Source organism: Lygodium microphyllum, chromosome 15, assembly GCF_053477565.2.
Source record: "Lygodium microphyllum isolate KBCC chromosome 15, Lygodium_microphyllum_v1.1.10, whole genome shotgun sequence".
NCBI classification, from domain to species: domain Eukaryota; kingdom Viridiplantae; phylum Streptophyta; class Polypodiopsida; order Schizaeales; family Lygodiaceae; genus Lygodium; species Lygodium microphyllum.
The window spans coordinates 67,826,651-67,849,953 of record NC_141149.1 but is presented as its reverse complement, the minus strand read 5'-3'; the positions used below and the strand labels follow the sequence as shown (position 1 = coordinate 67,849,953).

General features: G+C 39.4%; 1 protein-coding gene across 7 annotated transcripts; it reads left to right on the top strand.

The window, feature by feature from the left end:
- The first annotated feature begins 2,741 nt into the window (after positions 1-2,741).
- On the top strand, positions 2,742-19,377 carry LOC148024643 (uncharacterized). Of its 7 annotated transcripts, XR_015693329.1 has the most exons (9): positions 2,742-3,038; positions 3,172-3,242; positions 3,437-3,472; positions 14,388-14,463; positions 14,614-14,690; positions 15,489-15,566; positions 17,349-17,423; positions 18,194-18,381; positions 18,676-18,807. XR_015693329.1 is itself a non-coding variant. In XM_087694274.1 (8 exons), exons 2-8 carry the CDS (start codon positions 3,240-3,242, stop codon positions 18,847-18,849), a joined length of 510 nt encoding a protein of 169 aa, XP_087550400.1. In that variant the 5' UTR covers positions 2,751-3,038; positions 3,172-3,239; the 3' UTR covers positions 18,850-19,377. The 7 variants fall into 7 exon arrangements, 6 of the variants coding, with proteins under 6 accessions (XP_087550400.1, XP_087550399.1, XP_087550398.1 ...); XM_087694274.1 differs by lacking the exon at positions 18,194-18,381 and having other exon boundaries at positions 2,751-3,038; positions 14,623-14,690; positions 18,676-19,377; XM_087694273.1 differs by lacking the exon at positions 18,194-18,381 and having other exon boundaries at positions 2,754-2,966; positions 18,676-19,371.
- Positions 19,378-23,303: the final 3,926 nt, after the last annotated feature.

The following is a 23,303-nucleotide window of genomic DNA, read 5'->3' as shown; positions in this document are numbered from 1 at the left end:
CACATGATACATGGAAGAGATTTGACACTTTGTTCGGTGCACAGTCTAAATCATCAAAGTATGGTCTCTTGATAGAGTTTTTCAGGCTTGAAATGAAGTCCAACACATCACTTGCCACTCATCTAAATTACATGGAAGGACTTCTAACCCAACTTGCAGGAATCAACATTAAAATGAAAGAAGATGTTTGCATCGGTGTTTTACTTAAGAGTTTGTCTCTTGAATATAATAATGTATCAACAACTCTAATTAATATGCCAAACCCTGAACTTGTTAATATCCATGCATCATTGTTAGAGGAGGGAAAGAAACTAAAAACTAAGGAAGAACCTGGCACCTCTAGAGATGAACATGCATTATATGTTGGCAACAGGTACAAAGGCAAGAAGAATAAGCTCTTTTGTGACTTTTGCAAAAGGACCTGACACACCGAGAAGTTCTGCCATGCCAGAAAGAGGTCCCAAAAGGCCTATCTAGTTGCAATCAAAGAAGAAGAAGAAAACGGAGCAAAGGAATAAGAAGAAGAAGAAGATCACCAGGAGAAGGACAAACCTCATCAATCCTTCTATTCAGATAGACTTTTTTAGCTTTGTATTTCCTAAGCCTTAATGCCTCATACATAAACTTGTAAACTCCTCAGTTAGCCATGTACTACAGCCTCTGTACACTTTGTGAGGCCCTTGTTATAGCCTCTAGATGTCCATCATGTTTGTGATACCTACACTTAGCCTTTTCTGTGACAGCCTCTGGTGTTTTGCCATGTGTATGGTGTGCCCACACTTTTCAGGTGTTGCTTTCACTAAAGCCTCTATACACTTTGTACTTCTGGTTGTGATTGAGGAGGGGTGTTGAGATATTTGCAATTACACCTACTTCAGTCCCTTTGTGAGAAGCAGTGAAGGCTCAAGACCAGAATCCCATATGCATACTAGGAGAAAGTACCACCACTCAATTCCTATAAAGCACTGTACTTGCACTCTTTTTCTAATGCAATGATAGTACTCTTTTCTTTTCAGTAAAGTGTCATGTCACTGTCAATATACAAGATTGTGTTTATGAGTCCAAGTCTCAATCTTGGAACCTAATTCACTTGTGTAATAATTTGTCCTAGTCAGGGTCAATGTCTTCATGAGTTCCTTTTTCCTCTTTCAACCTCCATATCTTCCGCATCTGCCATGCTCTAGATTCGTGATTTTCACAATGCATGCTAAGAAATAATTTAGAGAACTCTTCATCTATATGCACATGACCCAGAAAAAAGAATCAAAGTCTAGAAGAAGCAAAATCATAAGATCTCTGATAGGTTGTGTCCATTGGAAGCTCCATGTCAACCTTTTGAACCTTCCTAAATGTTGAAAGTACAATTTAGCACTTTGCATCATTACCCTTGAGCATGCCAAAGGAAAAAGCTCGAACACCAACTTCCCCCTCTACCTAAGAGGATATTTATCAACCTCCATTTCCGCATCAATTTCCTCCGTACATAGTGTACTTTGCATGTTTTTGTCCTCATGCCTCTTGCTTAAACTTCAAGACTTTAGTATGCAAACATTAAGATTTTGATATACGAATGAAAAATCACGTTAATTGAAAAGAGATCTATATAACATAATAATGAGGTACTCTAAAACAATTTCATTGTGGCATCAACATAGTCGCAAAATTTGAACTGTAATCAACAAATAGGAGGCCTTATTCTCACCAAGATAAGCACTTCCCAAACCACCATGCCACCAAAAGGTAAAAGGGCATATTTAGTTACAAACAACTTCTACTCCATTGACCACTCTTATTCTAATTTGATTGCAAACACCAACTTTATTCTTCCCCTAGTTGATAACAACAAATTGTCAAAAATGGTGAGGAGCAAAAAAAGATCAAAATGCATTTTTGTATCACCAATATAAAAATAGGGCATGTAAAGCTTGACAACAGTGGGCCTCCATTTCCAAATACACAGGGATTTGTAAGTGTATGGAATAGAATCATTGGTCTTTTTCTCCATAGGCACATGTTGGCCAAATTTGTTATATGGAATGTTGTATAATCAATGCTTCACCTTATTCTAAAAGGGCCTTGTTAGTGCCCTTCAAGTGTAAGAGTGGATGGCCACGAGTTGTTTGAAATTGACACGTTGATTTCAAAACATTGCCTTCATTTTTGACTTTTCTTCCCACTTTATGAGGTACTGACTCCACGAGGGGGTGAAATATCTATTTGGAGAGCATCAACATGAAAATTTGCTCCATAAAGAGCTACTCTATCTATTGTGAGTGGTAAACCACATGAAATGAAAACCCATGCTATGAAGTTTTGCCAAACACTTGAGTTCTCGAAATTTGTGAAAACATTCCATGGAAGTGCCAAAAGTAAAGGGTTTTTGATGGTGAAGTTTAGGGGCCTCTCTATAAGGTCTTGAAAGTGCATGAAGAGTGCAAAGCATTGGGAAATAGACACAAAACTAGCATCTTTACCTCATATTTTTACATGAATACTTAGAGGATCTTTGCACACAAATAGTGCCCTCATTTAGTACTTTCTATTCTACACCTTCACATGACAAACTATGCCCTCATTTCCAAACTATTCCTCTATTGGCATAGTTGCAGATGCAAAGCTTAGTTTCTATTTTCGCGGTAAACACCCATTGGAAACCCCTTCTTAGATGAAGTATTCAAAGAGACTAATTATTTGCTCCCATGACATTCTTGTGGTATCCATTTGTGTGTGAGTCTAGGCTATATATGTGTGTGAAAGAACCAATTATTCAAACACCATAAAACCAGACTAGTGCCAGCAGTCGCTAAGATACGACTCCAACGCCATCGCTGTATGCTGCAGCTGTCTTTTTCCCCGCGATATTGATTAGCTAATAGTAATGCTGTAGCTATATTTCCCATCGTATGGTATCGCACTCAACACAGTCCTTCTGCAGCAGGATTCTCTTGCCCTTCCTGTTTGTCACGGTTCGTGGTCGTCAGCCCTGCCTTTTGTGTGGAGAATGATGCTTCGTCTTAAAAATGGAAGAGCTAACACAGGTCGATTCTGACAAATATGTATAGATGAGAGAGAGAGAGAGAGAGAGAGAGAGAGAGAGAGAGTTGCCTTCCCGACTCACCTTCGCATTACTGTAGTGATGGCTTAGGGTTTTCCCGATGTTGTATCTAACAGGTTCTCGCTGATCGCATTTAATCGGCTTAGCAAGTGGGGATTTCGCCTTCAGAGCAGATCAAAAGAATATGGTATCGTTCCACTCTCATATTTTCCATTGCCACCGAGCTAAATATGTATGTCTAACATTATCTCGGGCGGTTAAGCCAAGCCAGGCCCAGTGATAAAGTGCCAGATTATAGCACTCTAAAGCATTCAGTTTCAAGTCGATAATCATCACTATCATCGGCATTAGCATTAACATCAGTCGTTTTACTAATATTAGGGGCGGGGACGGAACAATTTCAGCCTTTCGATCAAGGTAGTTGCAGATACAATGAGGTGTTTTTGCCGTGCCTTGTTTTTCCTGCTTCCAATCAAGTTATACGGGAATACTTTTTTTCCACGAATGAGTGGATACTACTTCTTGTCACTTATATTGAGCTTAAGTTCTGGAATATGGGAGCAGCTCCTATGAGCAACTAAACAAGGATCTGCCTTGTAGAATCAGCATGGACCATTGAGGATAGTTGGAAGACAAAATTTTTACTGAAAACTTCACAAGTTAGTGCTGATTGCATTCTCCTAGTATCCAGTCTATATTATGTCTTATTATCCATGTAGATGGCTAGAGAGAGGCAAATGTAATGTTTGCTTATTTTCTAGACTTACCATTTCAAGCAAATGGAGAAAAAAGAAAAATTTAAGTTGAATACAATAGACTGAGAGTTGAAGATTAACAAATGCCTCCCACTCGGAAGGAATATATTTTTGCTTAACCCAAGTCCCTTACATATGAGCTCAGTTGTAATTAGCATGAGAGATGAGAAGGAATATTCCTTACTCTCACAGAATCATGCAAAGAATGTCCACGTTAATATTATATCCATGCATATACTTACTATGCAATAAAACAACTAATTTCTTTTCAAATTGAGGGTGGAAAAAAAAAAGAAAAAGTAACCTTTTGTCATGGTTAAGCAATAGTATGTCCACGACTTCATTATTGATCTTGAATTGAAAGAAGAGACTCATAAAGAGATATTGGAGTAAATTTATTAGTGTGGTGTTTTATAAAATGTAGGTTGATATGATAGTAGTGAAGAGAGTGAGCTTGGAGTGGAAGCACACAAGCTATGGTGAAAGGAGCAAGAGCAAGAGAGATAGAGAGGTTCAATATGTGGGAACTTCAATAGTCATAATGTGTGACAAGATTTTTTTTAATTCAAATGCCATTGAAAGAATGAAAAATGAAGTGACAATGATAGGCGTTTGCTACTTGTAGTGTACAGGTGTGCGGATATTGTAAGTGTAGTAATACTCGAGTAGCTAGGCCCAGGCGTATTTACGCCCAACCACCTTCCACTTAAAGATGAATGTGTTTCTAGTGAGGAGAGAATAAGAAAAAAGTGGCAAAGTACAAATATATATAAGTACAACAGGATGAGGAAATACATTGTCTCATTTAATGCCTATCAATTTTCTAAGGAAGGCAAAACACTTTGCTGAGAGACTTTTTGTGGGCAGATCTACATGATTTTGGTCAGTTGAGATCTTGACAAGGTCAATTGACTTGTCCTCAATGCTCTCTCTTATGAAGTGATAATGCACCTTAATGTGTTTCATCTTCGCATAAAAGGTAGGATTCTTGGCTAATTGGATAGCACTTATAGAATTTGAATGTAGTGTAGGGATCACGTCAGTAGTACCAAGGTCTGCCTCCAGATGGTCTAACTAGAGAGCCTCCTTGCAAGCCTCAGTGGCTTTAACATACTTAGTCTCGGTAGTAGAGAGAGTTGTGCATTTTTACACCTTGGACATCCAAGAAACAACACCTTCAGCAAAGGTGAAGATATAGCTAGAGGTGGACTTCCTACTGTGTCTATACTCTGCATAATTAGAGTTCGTGTATCCCACGACTCCTGTCCCTAGCCACTATAACGCATGTACATAGCTGTTGTGTCCTTCAAGCGTCTCATGATACCCTTGACGTCATCCCAATGCAGTCTTCTAGGTGTAGCCATATAGCGTGCCACAACTCCCACTGCAAATGCTATATTAGGACAAGTGGCTATCATGGGATACATTAAATTGTCGACGGCGGATACATAAGGGATCTTGGCCATCTTGGTTTTCTATTCATTAGACTACTGACAATATGCTTGACTAACCTTGATATGAGAAGGTAGAGGATAGCAAATAGGCTTACCATCTTGTGTATGAAACCACTCGAGGATTTTTTGTATATACTCCTTTTGTGATATATAAAGAAGTTTGTTAGAATAATCGCTTGAGATGCACATCTCAAGAATATTCTAGGTCTGTCCCATGTCCATCTCAAAGCTCTTCTTGAGTTGAGTTTTCAAGGCATTGAGCTCATCATGAGCTCTCCAACAATAAGATATCGTCCACATAGAGTATCAAAATCTTAAGGTTGTCATCACGAGTCTTTTTCGTGTATAAACATGGATTCATAGCACTACGACTATATCGCTGTGAATGCATAAAAGCATTAAACTTATGGTACCATTTTCTAGGTGCATGTTTAAGGCCATAAAGTCTCTTTTTCAACTTGCACACTAGGTGTTTCTTGTGTTTTTTTTCAAAGCCCTTAGGCCGTTGCATATAGATCTTATCATGCAAGTTGCCATGTAAAAAAGTCATCTTTATATCTATCTGATACATGTCTAGATCTAACTGAGCAACCAATGCTTGTATCAAGTGTAGGGTTGCCATTTTGACCACAAGAGAAAATACTTCATTGAAGTCAACACTATATTCATGCTTAAAACCCTTAGCTACCAATCTGGCCTTATAAGTGGGCTTGGGGCAATCAATGATACTTTTTAGCTTATATATCCACTTGTATTGCAATGTCTTCTTGCCACCACTAGGCAAAGAAATCAAATCCCATATGTGGTTAGAGTCTGTAAGGAGTCAAACTCCGACTGTATAGCCCTGTTCCACGAGTGATTGTCAGCTTTGTTCATGGCCTCATCTTAAGAGAGACTTATCTACATCTGTCACCATAACATAATTTATGGAGGGCTTAAAGTGCTTAGGTTGATGTCTAGCTCTAGTAGAGCGTCTCAAAGTAGATTGATCCTACATAACAGGCGGGGCCTAGGCCACTGGAGCAATTGCTGTTGCATGCTGTCTAGTTGGCTGTACGGGAGCAGGAGACTCTTGAAAGATCATGCTACGTACCTCAACTACTTGCTCAGGTTACTTATGTATCTTTTTCTTATGGAAAATGACATCATGGCTGTGGATAACCTTGCGAGCTTGTGGATTCCATAGGCGATAGCCCATCTCACTTGCATCTCCATAACCAAGAAAGATGCATTTCACAGACTTATGATCGAGCTTATTGGGCTTGTCCTTGGGGACATGGTAGAATGCCTCGCAACCAAAGACGTGCGAATGAGTATATGATGGAGGCTTTTTAGTCCATACCTCCTCTACAACCAAGTGTATGGTAGAAGTAACTGCCTCAGCCCAAAAGTGTTGGGGTAAGCCTACCTAGCTAAGGATATTGCGGACTGTCTCTTGAATCGTCCTGTTTATGTGTACGGCAATACCATTCAGGGGAGGGGTGTAGGGTGCGATCAACTGACGCTTAATATCTCGCTCATTGTAAAACTGCTCAAAAGCTTTTGAGACATAGTACTCAACCCTATTATTTGACCTTGGGCATTTCAGCCTATACCTGGATTGGTTCTCAACAAGAGGAAGCCAACGTTGAAAGGTAGACAATATATCCGATTTTTTCTTAATAGGGTAAGCTTAGACCTTATGTGAGTAATCATCAATGAATGTGACAAAGTGAAACCAGCCTTCCTTCTCGGATAGGGTGGTTTAACCTGATTAAGCACTCAATTACAGCAATTAGCAAATGAACATAAACTGAAATGCTCACTTTACCTTCATAAACTTGGACAGTGGACACCCTACCCTGTTGGCCCCAAAATTGGCGCCCCTTTTGGTATTTCTTTAATTTCAATTGTTGATGGATAAATTACAAGCCGAGATTTCACGATCTCCTTGGCTGATTCAAAAGCCCCTTGCTGTTTCAATAATCAACAAAGCATTCGGGCAAATTGCCCCTTGATTTTTACCCAGGACTTGCTCTAATGGAACCCCAACTGGTCAAATGCTGCCCCAAATTCACAATAGATGGACTGGCATTTGAAATCCTCACAATTCCACGAATTTTCGGTGCTGGTTTCAGTGTACAATGCCTTTGACTGATGGCACGGGTCCCAAGGTGGCTGCTAAACCCTAATTACTGCTGTAATTTAGGGTTTACAGTAGTAAACTCTCTGCTATTCACCAAATTTGGCTGTACTCTGCTACCAATGGCTGAGAATTACTGAGAATGCTTGAGCATCGATTGGAGGAGATGAGAGAATGCTGTAGAGAGAGAGAAAGTCAGTTGAAATATATCTTTTGATTCGTAGCTCTGATGGAAAATCTGATGGCACCAACAGCTTCAAAGGGGGGGTAAAACACCAGCACGGTTGGCGAGTCCTCCTCTCCTACTGCCACCTCTCTTGAGGCGGAAGAGAAAACCTGTTGCCCCCTGTCTTGTCGCGGCGCGCGATCAGTCGCCGTCGCCTCTCAGAGCCAAATCTGATCACCTCCTCTCCCTCTACCAAGCTCAGAATGGCTGCAATTCAGCTTCCACCACCCTCCAACAGCCTTCTCCCTAGTTGCATGGGAAAGTTTTGCCAAGTGACAGTCTTCCTAATGCATTTTCAGCCATTAAATTAATTTTTTAGAATTAATTAATTCTGAAAATTAATTTTAGCCCTTTTGACCCTGCCCAAACATGCCCATCTATAATGAAATTGGCTTGGCCATTTGCAACTTGGAGTGGTTCCCGACCTTTGTTGACCCTTAGACTAATTAATTAATGCTAGTCCCTAGTGTCACCACTGACACTTAATGGCCAAACAATTGTCCTAGGGTCCAACCTGGCACCAATTGACCACCAAAACCCAATTGGCATAACTTAATACAACTTTTGCCTTTAGCACCCACTGCATTCTCGGGGTCCTTGGCTTGTTCCCATGAAATAACTGCCATGTGCATCACATGTGCTAAACAACCTTGCACATTTGATTAATAACTTAATCAAATGTTACTAGCAAGATTAAAGTATCTCAAAATTTCACGTCCCCGTGACACAAAGTACTTCGTACCACCTAGCGATTGACAGGGCATGGAACCACATACATCCGAATGAACAAGAGCCAAGGGTTTATCCATGTGTTTCATGCCATACTTCTTATGTGTACTACGTATCTGTCTACTTTATAAACAATGATCACAAGACTCAAAATACTTATAGTCTAGGGATGGAAGATATCGCAAATTGATAAAGCATTTTCATTCCTTTCAAAGACATGTGTCTAAGGCGACAATACCAAAGAGATACATGTGGAAGTGTACCCACAGTCAAAACATGGTTAACTGATCGAAATACAAGCAAAGGATAGAGGATACTAGACTTAGAATCACATGCAATAACAAGATTCTTACAAGAAATCTTCCATGAGGAATCACCAAAAGAGACAACATAACTTGCATCATCCAAGGTGCTAGTAGAGATAAGGCTCTTTGTGAATGCTGATACATGACGTACATCATGAAGAGTGGATACTCTACTTAAACCAAAACAGAGCTGGACATCACCGATACCAACCATCGCCAATGCCAAGTCATTATCCAAACAGATAGATCTAGTCATATTGCCATAGGAGTGAAACCACTCTCTATGAGGGGTCACATGAAGGAAGCCCTTGAATCTATTAACCAACACTTAGTATATCCTGACAAAGCATCAGTTAGCTGTGAAACATCCAAAGAAGAATTTGCCAAGATAAGATTATCAAATAGATCAGGTCGCATTACATTAATCTTCTCAATCTTGTCACTAGACTTGCTAGGCACAATGTTGCAATTATCATTCTTGTCTTGCACTTTATTCTTTTCCTTTTCCTTGCACTTGTCTTCGTGCATTTTATGGCACTGTGGCCGATTATGACTTGCTTTCCCACAATAATGACAAGTAAGAGTGGACTTTAGGCCAGGGACTTATTGCGAGACTGTCCACGTGTCCTAGATTGAGACATATTAGAGTCTATCACGGCCATTTCCATCTTGCTGGCCTCTGACAGTCAATGCATGTGATGTACAGGAAGCATCCACATTCTTTCTATTCACCTCTTCTGTCAAGAGGGCACTCTCAATATCTTGCAATTTCAGCCCATCCTTAGTACAGAGAGCCGTATAGAAAGTGTTCCACGACTTAGTTAGAGTACTAAGCAGAAATAAAGGATGCAAAGTTTCCTTGAACTTAATCTCTTGTGAAGCTAAATGTCTGATGATGGAGTAGAACTCATTCAAGTGTACAAACATAGAAGTCTCTTCCTTTATGCGAAGGGCATCAACCGTTTTAGCCAATACATTTGAGATGCAAGATTGTGCTTATCATAAAGATTCTTAATTTGTGTCCAAAGCTCATATGTAGTTCAATTTCTAGTTACAACATTGTAGTGAACTTGCTTATAGAGTGATAAAATGATCGTGGATTTGCATAGCTCATCTAGTTCATCCGAATCCTTAGCTGCAATGTTTTCGGGTTTGGCACCCCCATTTTTGAGTGGTTTAACTTGCAATTTTTGCACTAAAACTTGCCATATTTGGGTCTTCCAATAGTTGTAATTGGTCCCATCCAGCTTCTCAATATTGAAGATAGCACTATCGCAAGAACTACTAGCCATAATGAGACCAAGTAAGCACAAACAAGGGCAAGATGAGCTGCTGTAATACCTTGCAAATCAGCCCCAAAACCATTGCTAAATCAAGCAGGAGACTGGAGATACTGCCAAAGTAATGAGCTGTCCACAACCTGTAAGCAAAAGATTGTCAAGTCTAGGTGATTGCCCTCAAATAGAATGCACAAAATTGAAATGACAGGTTGCTGTAATAAATTGTAACAATATGCCAACAACCAATTGTGAGCAACCAAGAGGGAAGAAGCCAACAACAATTGGCACTAAAGAGTGTCACAACAATTGTGTGTCAGAAACCATACATGCAATAGGCATAGACATCATGCATAAGGTAGGTCTCAAGGGTAAATGAAGAGAACTATGAGATGCATAACCCACTAAGCAAAGCTCAATACGTAACCCATAAGCATATAAATATCACTGACAACACCCTGATAGACATAAGGACCAGGTCTAATCCAAGAGATCAAATCAGCCAACAATAGGGTTATTGCATCCAATAAATATTAAGAGAGCATGTATATGTCACAATGACAATGAGGCCTGCTGTCTCACTATAATAAGCTCAAGCTTAATTGCATAAACCAAATGCTCTGTAGTACATCCAAGTGTCAATGTGGCTCAGTACATAAAGCCGAGTAGCTCTTACTGAATCAAAAGTCGAATATCAAATGAGCAAGCAAAGCCCAAAATATCATGTAAATGACATTCGAGTATCCAAGATCCATAGAGCATACATTCGGAAGCATTGAACCCAAGTAGTTTGTAAGACTGATTATAGTGTCCAAGATCCATAGAGCATACATTTGGAAGCATTGAACCTAAGTAGTCTGTAAGACTTTGACTACAGTGTCCAAGTAGCATCCAAGGACAAGAATGACAGCCAATGTCAAAGCATCCAAGCTTTGATCTCAGCTTACTTCTCCTACAAATCACCCTAATGGGCATCATTATAGAACATGGTCCAAATTCATGGCACCATATAACATTGCACATTTGCAATCTCATACAACATAATATGTTTGATTTGCATCACTTGAGAATTCCATTGCAAACAATTTTCTTCTCGTTTGAGCATAAACCTTGAACAACCCATGAAACAATGGTGAATCTGAGGTCCTATCCATGTTATTCAATAAGAACCATGCTACAATTAACCTCTATATCAAAGAGCATAACATCAAGTATTTTGTCCATCGATGTTGTGCAAGGCCAATTTTGTAGGGTTAACCTTATACTTTTTTTCAAACACCTCTATTTTGCTCTTGTAATCATGTGCCATCCACCACTGCTCTCTTCAGTTAGTCCTTAGCAAAATGCCCACACTCCTCACTTCTGTAATAGACATCATGGAATGACGAGAACTAGCACATGGACTATGTAACCCTTGTATCCCACCACACTATTTAGAATCCAAAATTAGGGATGATGTTAACATCATAATATATTTTGGACTTATAAATTGTATGTAAAATCCTTATAGACTTGAGACATAAGATATGTAACTTTTGACATGGTATACCCCAAGGAGTATACCATAAACATATCCATAGGCATACATGACAACCGAAGTGTCCGTATATCCAATATGTGGTACCTGAGTAGCTTCAAAGCATAATGAGCATAATCTTTATCAGACAACTACTTGCTATCCCCTATGAACAGCAGGGATATTATAGTAGAAACGGAGTTAATGCGAGCTCAATCAAAGTCCAAAAGCATTCTAAGTCATGTGTAAAGCATCCCCAAGTGTCAAGTGAACATTGGGACATCCATACCAAGCCCGGAAGCATCAAGTAACAAGAGGCATATGCTTTTCTAAGATAAATGACATTCAGTCTTGTTATTGTAGCAATGAAATCTATGAGAAAACTGAGCCAAATGTATACTCAAATCAGCCCAAAAGCATAACTATACCGTCTTGGCACCAAAATAGCATCCTCGAAGCATCAAATATGCATTATGGAATTTATTGTTTATTGTCCAAACTAGAATAGAGCTATTTTGTTTGAAACAGAGAATAGAAAACTGCACAGAATCAACTTTATGTGTACCCAAATTTGTAGCTCTTATCACGCTCTTCCTTTCTAGCTATTTGCCTAAATCCAATACCGTATGCACAAGTCATGGCCAAAATACAACAGTGCTATCAAGCTATGATAGTTGTCTATGACATCTACATCATGCTCTCTATCCACTTAAAATGGATAAAATGATTGCTCGTCATCTCAGTAAGCACTCAACAAGGCTCGGCTAAGCCGTGGGACTCTCCTCAACTAGTGTGGAGCAAGCCTGAACAAGATGGAAGAAGGAAAGACTCAATGCACACCTCGAGAGAAAGAAACAATGGCTGCCATGAAACCTTGAGTTGAAGCTTTGAATTCGGTTTGAAGCAAAGGATGAAGAAGCTACTCGAATGATTGGCTTTGATACTAGTTAAAGGGAGTGAGCCTGGAGTGGAAGCACGCAAGTGTAAGCAAGAGCTATGGTGGAAGGAGCAAGAGCAAGAGAGACAGAGATACAAGATGTGGGAACTCCAATAGTCATAATGTATGACCGGCCTTTCCTTTATTCAAATGTCACTGAAAGAATAAAGAATGAAGTGACAATGATCGGCGCTCACCACCTGCAGTGTACATATGTACGGGTATTGTCAGTGTAGTAATATAGGGGCAGCTAGGCACGGGTGTCTTTACCCCCAACAAGGAGAAGCCAAGTTGTCAAGTACAAAAAGAATGATATAATAAAATACATTACTAAATGGTAACTTAAGATTTTATAAGATATAGTATTATATCAATACGATAAAACAAATACTTGATTATTTTGAACAACAGATGATAGAACATATGCTCAAAGTAAAAATAGCAATGCCATTAGAGTGTCATGGACACCAAGAAACCTAGTATCTTCTAGAAACTTCTAAAAGATTCTAACAACGATAAATAAAATTTCTTAGAAGGTTCTAGAAGAGCGCTTGCATTAGTGCTCAAATTGGCATTGCTTATATAATGACTTATGTTAGCGATGCTTATGTCATCATCTAGAAGCTTTCCCTTGATCTCCTCAACTCTAGTATAAATAGAGATCTTGAGCTACAAGCCCGTTAGTCTTGTCAACACTAGTTGTGAGGCTCTTGTAAGATAAGTTTTCTCTAGTTTTAATTCAAGCCATGTATCTCTAGTTCTTCTCGTGTCTTGTTTTGTTTTTGATCTAGTCTTGAATCACGGTCTTGTCTTGTATCAAGCTTATATTAAGAAATTTGAAATGCATTGCAATACTTTATTCTTTTGTAATAAAGAAATAAATTCATCTTTTTCTTCAAGTTATTCTCTTATAAGTTGTGAGGTGACAATCCTTGTCCTTGCCAAGTTCTTGTCGTCCTAATAATAGTTTGGCAAAACTTATACTTAATCTTGCCTAGTTGCATGGATATGGTGATGAAAAGTGTCATCTCTAATTGATAAAGTATTCAAGAAGAAATTTAGAAACTTTGTGAGAGTAATTCACGATTACAAGCGGAGAAATCCCAAGCTTTGGGATTGGCTATCGAAGACCTTCAAAATCAAGTCCAAGAACTCCAAGAGACAAGTCCCTATTAAGAAAGCGTTTTGACATCTTATGGCCGCCCTCCTAGTTATAGGAAGGAGCCAAAAGGTTAGCCTACTTGAAAAGTTTAATGAAACAATATCAAAGTTTAGAGGTTTATTGCCACAGGTGCGGTTGCTTATCTATACGCAACTTGAGTGCTATCTTGATAATGCTTCTTAAGCGGGGCTTATTGGCACACTGTTCCAAGGTACAATCCTCTCTTCGTTCACACCCTTACTTGAGAAGTATTCTCAGCTACATTTAAAGATATTGATAGAGCTAGAGGTACACCGAGACTACAATAAGAAGTCTACGTCAAGGATCTAGATTGGGATTAGTTTATGCATCTGAATTTTGATAACTCACTTGTGATTTGAGATGGATCCTCAATGCAGTAATCACCAATTGGAGTAGAGTTTGATGAAGAAAAGTGCTAAAAACACAAAAAAGACTTGGTGCAGATGCAAATGTAAATCAAGCGGATGCAACAACACTAAGGATACTTTGTAAAATGCTAAATGATATAAATGAATGATATAGAAGATGATATGACCAAAGAGGCTTGAACCTTCATATCTCTAGGACTGGGATAAAGGTGCATAAAGACAATATTGGAGTATTGCATACTCCAAACAGATCTAGAAATGCAACATTAGCAGCAACAGTCTATACATTTGGTGATGACAAATGAAGGTGGCAACAATGTAGGTAGTCTAGAATGCTGAAAATGCAAACCTGATGTTGGAGGTTAAACTTTAAAGGCTGCTTGTGCTTAGCTGCCTACATTACTTTGTACACAGTGCTTGCTTACTTATGTCCATCAACATGGGCTTCAACTACATGCAGGAATCTAGTGTTCACATAGCTGCGGATGTTCAAGGATATGAAGAGAAGCCCCAGACAGTGAAGGATAATTGTGCTGGTACATCTTTGACAACAAAAGTTTCTGTCTGTGTATGCTGTTTGCAATGTTGGCTGGCTGTGATATTGATTTTCTTATTGGTCCATAACATATATGGTTGGTGACATTGATGTTTGTCTTTACTGATTACTCCTTTCTAACTTGGTCTAGAGAATTCAGGCTTGCAGGCAAGTGCAATCACATCTGCAAGTGGCCAGTCAGAATTTCAACTGAAGTCATGTGAAAACGTAAGTTTTTTGCAATATATTCAATCCATTTCTGTTATCTATTGTACCTAAGATATGATCAAGTGTAAACGAGGTCCTTTTGAAGTATGCATGGTCACTCTATTTGAAAGTGTTGAAAGTATGTGTTACATGTTTTTCTTGTAGATTTCTATGGTCCTTTGCTTTACTTCTTATGTAACTCACACAACACTCACAATTTTCCCTGATCCTTGCATGCCTTTTTCTATCTAGACTTTTAACCACGACTCTCATGTTTACGAGGGGGTTGTGTGGCTCTATGTAAAAGATGCTGTCATTGCTTGGGTAGGTTCATCATGACCAACTGCAATTCTGTACAGCCATCATTACAATGTTTTTGATGTCAGGGGTCTTTCTCTGGACTGACACTTGTCTATTGTAAAACACATGCCGTCTTGGGCTTGGTCTATCTACAAAGGGGCAACCTAGTATGTTGCATAGTATAGTATGTACATGTACAGTGTAATTGCTTGGATATTCTTGAAATTCTTGTTTTCTTTCATCAACTTGTTTAAGATGTGAATTATTGCCAATGGTTGTAATAACCTTGTCTTGTTCATAAAGAGGGATTGTTTGGCTCTGTGAACCTAGATGCTGTAAATGTGTTGTGTGATTGCACGTACAAGTCGGTGTCCTTTTATTTGTGTTGACTCACTAGATGATGGTAGTCTGTGGCTTGGAAGAGTGAGTTTTAAGGACTGTGATTGGTGAGCTATTGTTGTTTTTGGCCATTCGCGCCATGTCTTCTCTAAAATTTCAATCTAAATTCTGTTATTTTAGGAAGATGAGGCAAAAGATAATGCACTAGGAGTGGGCAGCTCTGAGGCTTTACACAATGAAGCAGAATCCGACTGCAAGGTAAAAATCAAAGTATTTTGAACTTCGGCCTTTGGTCAATGTTTAGTATAAACTTGGGAGTGTGTTGATTTATGGATAAGTTAGTGTTTGCTGTCAGTGAGCCTCAGCCTGAGTCAGACAGGGACATTTAGAACTCTAGCACTGTTTTTTGGTCATTTTTTCCTCTCTATCCATCCGGGCCCATCAATGTGCCTCCCTGATCTTTTCGAGTGTCATATCATATTTCTTGGATCCAGAGGACCTTTTTCTGTGGTTGGCCACTTTTAGTACATGGGTTCGATCTGATTTATCAGATCAGCCAATTTTGTGGTTTCTGCCTATTTATAGGCTGCTGGGTGTCATTCGATTGTCCATTCATTCTCTTGGTCATCAGCTTCCCCTCTTTATCATTGTCAGTAATTTCCTCTTCCTCTGCCACCCAGTCTTGTGTTGTCAGTGTCGTGTCACTTGGACAGTTGTGCAAAGGGCTCCTTCCATTGTGTGCAGACATTGTTTTTGTCATTCTATTCAGGCTGTGTTCCTCTCTCTCTCTCTCTCTCTCTCTCTCTCTCTCACACACACACACACAAACACACACACACACACACACACACACACACACATTGTGTTGAGCTTCCACATGCACACTCACATGGTATCATCACCAAGTATTCACCTTTGAGAGCTCCCTTGGTTGCATTTTTGCTGGTGCTGTCCCTTTCAGGCCTGAATGCAACTTTTCTTGTGTGGAGGCATTATTCAAAGCTTGCAGCACAGCCTTTGAATTTGGTCCCAACACATCCTTCATCTGTCGTTCTTGTGAATGAGGGTGTGTGATGAGATGGAGGATGAAGTTGGCCTAGCAGTAGTGGGAGGTTGTGAGGGAAGAGATGTTTAGATTGTCACTTGTTCATGATGCTTTGGTTAAATTGGTGATTCTGCTGATTCAAGTAGTGGAGACTTTTGCTGAATCCTGGAAAGTCCTGCAGAATTAATTTGAGAACAAGATTCTTGCCGGAGTTCTCTCTCTGGAAGGTTAGGTTGTCCCTGAATGATGTTTATTCAAGTTTTCAACTAAAAACGGAAAGGATTTTTTGTACAAGCTTGTAGCTGTAACACATCTGGCTTACTCTTGGAGGAGCGATTTCTTCCAGGTTTGGTGGAGGCCATTACAAGCAACAAGTTGAGTCATTTGTAGCAATACAAAGAAGGATAAGAAGGGCAGGCCTTGAGGACTCGTGAGTAAGAGGAGCATAATGCTAGGTGCAAGGCATAGCAGCATTCCGATTTCTCTTGGGAAATCTAGGGTGGGGACTAGGTTGGTCAGAGGCAGCTCCCACAGTGGTCTAGTCGGGATGCATGACAGGCAGCCCATCTTGGAGTTGTATTGCCAGTGAGGCATAAACCTCCGAAGCCTGCGTTATCACCTTCATGTAATTGCCAGGGACTGTTGGATACTATAGTTCCTAGGGCATGTCCACATCTGAGTTGAGACTTGAAAGCTTGGCTGCTTGTTACTGATTTCTGACAATCGGATTGGCCCTTTTAGGGTTTCCTTCAGTTTCTGTTAGTGTTGCATATATAGAGGCACCCTCTTATACACTCTTCACACTTGAGCTTCTTTTGAAGGGTACGTGTCTTCAATTATTCATTTCCTTGAAGTTTTCCTTCAACACACTAACTATCATTTTCAAGATGTTACTCTAGGATGTCTTGGATTGCCTGCTTTGAGGAGCGTTGATACTTTTGTGCTCCAAGAAACCAGTCAATCATTAAGAAATAGTCTTTTTTTTTTGGGTGCAGCTGAACGATCCATCAGAGAAGTTAGTGGGCTCAAGCTCTAACAATGGACATGAAGTTGCCCAGGGAAAAGATAAGGTGACTTGCCTCAGCCTTTGTTGTTTGTAAGTTATTAATGGTGCTGCTGGAAGGTTCATCTCTGGTTACTCACATCTTTAAAAACAAGAGTGTTACTTTCTAGAATCTAAATTGACAGCTTCCAAGTTCAACTTGTGAGTCAGCAACCAGGGATGTGAATGTTCTGTTGATTTTCGTTTTTATGAGCACCTCATCTCAGCCAATTTGCATACGCTACGACTGCTTTGACTTTTTTGGTCAGGCAGTTTAAACTTGGATGTTTCTTCCTTTTTTTTTCTTTCATATCACTCTTCATGTTCATTGCACTTAGTTTTTGCGAAATTATTTTGTCCTCATTGCTTGTTTCATTTGCGACTCTTCCTTTCTTTGTTACGATGTAATTGTGTTGTTGTTTTCCATTCACAATTCCATTTTCCAACTTGAAATCATCTTGTGACCTCTTTTTTAATGAAAGTTCTTGCTACATGTTCTCTCTTTCTTTTTGGCCTCGGTTTGTGCAGTTGCACCAATCCAGACCTATTTCTTTGCGACACCAAGTTGGTACCTCTGCACGATTTTGTACAATTCACACTAGAAGCATCTGTCACAGCTGTGACTATTGCCGCAGGATCAAATTCAAGAATCAGTAGAGAAATGGTCAACAGGCTTATCTTACCACTTTGCTAGTACATGATATACTGGAATAGTTATATTGTATAGTTGGACTTTCTGGAAGCAGTGACATGACAAGTTGATACTGTGCTCTTGACTAAAGTAATACTTTGAATCAGGCAATGAGTTTCTTGGTCATTAGGGAATGCAGTTGTGCTTTTGATAGACGGTGAATCTCACTCTGGATTTGGAGTTACACTTGGGTCTGTCGACTCCAGTGCAAAATGCTATTAAGGCTGGTGAAATGCCAGCATGTTAGATGCACTATGGGATTTTATGTATGTGCAGAAGCTCCTCATTTCAGCAGGTACTTCACCTGTGGTAGAACTCTTACATAGCCATGTACGCAGATGGGTCTGAATGCATTTATGCAATGAAGTCAGAGAGTCAGTAATTAAAAAGTGCTTCAAGTATGTCATCAGTGTGGATGCTGATGCATGTTTTCTGAAACATATTTGTGCGATGTCATTGCAGCAAAAGTCTCTTTCATTTTTCTTATTTTTGGAACTATGTTGCAACTATGGTAGATTATTAGTTTGTGTGTGTAAAATATGTCAAATGATGAGAGTTGTCTTATATCAACTTTTCTTGGTGTGGGCAGGATTGGGGCCTTGACAAAAGCTTACCTCCTATCAGAACAAGGCATTCTTGTGATTTTTCTCCTTCTGATCCATCGCCTCCGTCACCAAAAAGAATGAGGCAAGGGTCTAAAGAGAGAGAGGACCAGTGGAATGGTCTATGGACTGCAATTGATGAAGAGGAACATAGTGCTTAACCTTATCCACCTCATGTCTTTACCAGTTTTATCTATGTGCAGTGAGTTATGTAAGTATGGCTTCATCTCCGGAAAAGGTTAGTTCAATCATGTATCCCTGAGGGCACATTCTTCTGATGTATATGGTGAGGAAAATTCTTTTCTAGGTTGGTTAGACGATGCTGGGGTGCTAAATATAGAGAAGGTGAGCAAGATTTGCTGCCAACTATTGAGCCTGCTCGCAGTTTTGGGTGCTTGTGAGGTGTGCACTATCTCTGTATCACTTGCACTCTGCATAAAAAGTAGTTGTATGATATGTACAGTGAACAAAAGTGTCAGTTTCCGCCTGTGGCAGAGTGGGCATGACTACCAAGTAAAGTCCGTAGGAGTTTTAAATGGCATTATGGTAAGAAGAATGTTGCACGGCTTATCTGATGGACTTCTCTGAGTCAAGTTTTCAATGTGCTTAACATGCTCTTAAGTGTTTGAGCTGTTCCACAGCATGCGTCAAATTTTAGGTCTTGGCACTAAGCTGACAAATGGAACCCATATCAAATACATCAGCTTCCATATTATTAAGTGAGATTATAAGGACTGAATCTTGGTTTTTGTTTCGGAGCTCGTCTTTCATGGGCACTGTAGAACCTGTGGGGGAAAAGCATTAAGTTGAAAATTCATGTGGTAGAGAGAGAGAGAGAGAGAGAGAGAGGAAGAGGAAGGAAGAAGGGGAAGGGGGGTGTTGGTCCTCATGCATGCTTCACTCTCAACCTCTCCTCTCAGCGTGATGATTCTAGTGTCATGGTTAGGCTACTTCGTATTTATCGAAGGTGGAAGCAATCGTGTCCCTTGATCTCGGTTTACCAGCTCGAGGTAGTTCAGCTCACCATCCCACTGATTATGAGGGAGTGCAATTGATAATATAATGGACGTGTTTTGGCTGGCACAAAGGCTTACGCTACCCCTTAAATAGTTAATTTATTAATTACTTTTTTTTTGGGTTATTTTTCATTTTGTTGCTTCAGCGAGACGGCTTTTCTCTATTGTTCCTTAGGCAGCTATGTAGGCTAATAATTATTATTGTTATTTTCATGAATTTGACGGCCCCTTTATGTGAACGCACCACTTGGACTCATGTCTTTATTATATTCTGATTGACATATGCTATTTAGGGTCTATTTCGTTAGTAGACTAAGGCTGTATTAATGATTATTAAGATGATGATTATTACCATGCTAACTATTAGTGACACTTGTTATCATTGTTTATGTGACTATGTACCTCCTAGTGATACGACTAATGCTATAAAATTCAATATAGGTATTGCAATCAAGGTTATTGTTAACCTTTTCCTTAATGAAATGCTTGAAGGGCGATAATAGCTACTATTGCCTCTAAAACGATCAAGGTGACCTCAGCTAATACAGTCAACACGATTGACTTGCATTAGTAACATTAAGAAACAAAGATAGGTCCGTTAAATTGTCAAATGCAAGGGTTAGATGAGTTGTGTATGAGTATAAGTTGGAAGATAAATATTGCCATTGTCATGCAATAGTGCGGATATTATATCCTCCCCCCCTTAGAGACTTGCATTAGTAACATTAAGAAACAAAGATAGGTCCGTTAAATTGTCAAACGCAAGGGTTAGATGAGTTGTGTATGAGTATAAGTTGGAAGATAAATATTGCCATTGTCATGCAATAGTGCGGATATTATATCCTCCCCCCCTTAGAGAAATTCAGGTGTCCTTATCAGGAGAAAGCTTTCTTAAAAATAATGCGCAATTTATTTATTGAGATGGACAAGCATTGCCACATGCTTATCTACACTTAGTGAGCCTATGAAAGGCTACCTTGTACACATGTCCCTTTTTTCCAAGTCTACCTAGTAGAGCAAGGGTATCCTCTTTACACATATTGACTAGAACTTATTTGCTAAGAGGCCCTTCCTTCTTCATCGCCACTTTGTTTTTATTCTTTCAGAGTGTGGACAGAACAACCCTTATGATATTCCACACTTTGATAGTCTCTTCATCAATTTTCGCTAGATCGCCTAGGAGTGCTTCTCTCATTCCTATGCCCTCGTTGAATTGTGCTGGCTTCATGCATTCTTTCATGCTTTTCTAGGTCCCTTTGGTAGCTCTGCAAAACCAGAAGAGATGGTTCGTCTTGGTATGAGTGTAGCATAGAGTGCACAATGAGCTACAATCCTTGAATTTTGCCACTTTATCTCTTGTAGGGAGTATCTTTGCAACAATCCTCCACAATAGTAGGTTCAGCCTTCTACTAGGAGAGGCCTTTAAAGCCCTCTTCAATTTGAACTTACACACCATAAAGGGAAACCAACTTGGAAGATGAGGAAGAGGAGGGATTTTGTCAAAGCCAACAGGACCATTTCCTCCAAGGTTGCGGAGTATCCCGAGAAAACTTAGAGGTGTTTATTTTCTAAGATAAGTCATTATTTGGTCCTTAAGAGTTATGGGTTAGGTTCCATTGTGCTTCTACTACACTACTTTAACCATCCAACAACCTTAATGTCTTTAATATCTTCAACTCTTAAGGTAGTTCAAATAATCCACATGTAAGTTTAATTAGAGTGGGCTTAGGCTTCTTTCCCTTCTCATGACTGTTGCTTCAATTGGCCTCTCTTAATTGGAGATTCTTGCTGATTTCGTTGTTGGGATGGGATCTTCTTTGTGGCCGCCATGCCATGGCTCTTATTGGGTGAAACTATCAAAGGCTTTGGTTGAATAAGAACGTCTTGGAGATCATCAGGGCGCATGCCATCAAGTTAACTACGCGTGTTGCAAGGTATCCATCCTTCGTAGGCGCGTACGCACTTCTTCAAGGTAACGCAACGGGAATAGTATGCTTCGAGCGTCGGTTGGTACGTACCTTTCCCAAATAGTCTGCGTGAGCCTTGGAAAACATTACGGAGGGGACGTGTTCGTTGCTGTGAAAGAAGCTTCCGTAGTTTCTATCCATACTTTTAACATTAGTTTCACCTTTTCGATTATCCTTTGGGGATTAACTTGTTTGAGGAAAAACTTCTTCACCTACAATTAAGTTGCTCTAACCATAGGTATGAGTACTTGACATGAACGATTTATAATTAAGAGATTATGCTTAAATTGATTGCCAAGTACATCAACATTGTACATAGCAGGAGAGTTGGAATGAGACAGAAGAGTGATCTTTTCATTAATTGCAAAAACTCAAATTGCAATGGTAAAATCAATCTACAGCTTTTCTTATTACAACTTTCAAGATACATGGAATTTATCCATGTAACGACCAATCATTGGATAAGTAGGAGGTATGCTAAATATGTTAAGAATTTGATATTAAGTGAGTATTTTAGGAAGCTTATTTTCAATGTAGTTGTTCTAGTAGGACCTTGGCCAGATCGCTTTGGTGGGATCACTTGCACCACATGGTCGTAGACATAACGTTTTTAAGGAACTTGTTGCTTGTTGAAGTGTAGGGTGGAATCAATCTTGACTTCTTCAAAGATAAATAACTTGACCAACTTAAGCTCTTTCATCTTTGCTTAAGATTATTGTCCAAATAGGCTAAGCAACTAGAGCCTATAAAACAATAGACTATGGTTCTCATCCATCACCCCTTGATGTGGATGGAAGATGGATTATAGAGTCTCTCAAGGTTCCTCATAAACTTGTCCTTCTCACCTCAATTCCACGAATGCATCCTTGATACGTACATACATTGAAACACTAAGAAACATGCCCATTGATCTTGGATATTCTACAACACAATCGATAGGATTAAGCCATTAAACCATTCACAATTTTGTATTGAGACCATTTACAATTGAACCAATTTACAATTAAACCTTGCAAAAACAATTCCAAGAGGCATTAAATAACTCCATCTTTATTTTAATTATGATAGCTTTCATGTAGAACATTAGGTGGGCTTAAAGTAATAGACCAATCTTGAAAAGATGATCACTAGGCTTAATTACCCAAGATTTAGAAGGTTACATTTTAAACTTATTTTCTAGTGATGGGATAGTTAATTTGAGTAGTACAATCACTATGTAAGGGAATATATGCTTTGTAAGAGCAAAGCACAATTCATTTGGGAGAGATGATTTGCGCCAATTAGGAGTAAGTGTGATGGTTGGCGTTGACTAGCTAACCAATTATATGGACTTGCGTATTGGGATATTTCATTTGAAAGAACTAGAAGGCATAGAAAAGGTGCAATTGCTCTAACAACTTAGCCCTCTTCAAATCCCTCTTCAAGAATCTCAAGTTATTAGGATCGAGATTCATATCCTTGTCATACCAAGGCCACTCAATCTTGTGGTTGCAATGTTGTTACTTGAAGTGATGTGGGGACACAGTAAAGATGATTGTCCCAGTCATGCATCCAAAGTAATAGGCATTGGACATTTAGGCAGTTGCAAAAATATCCTAGAACACTTCATTGCTAAAGAGTTCTTCACAAGGG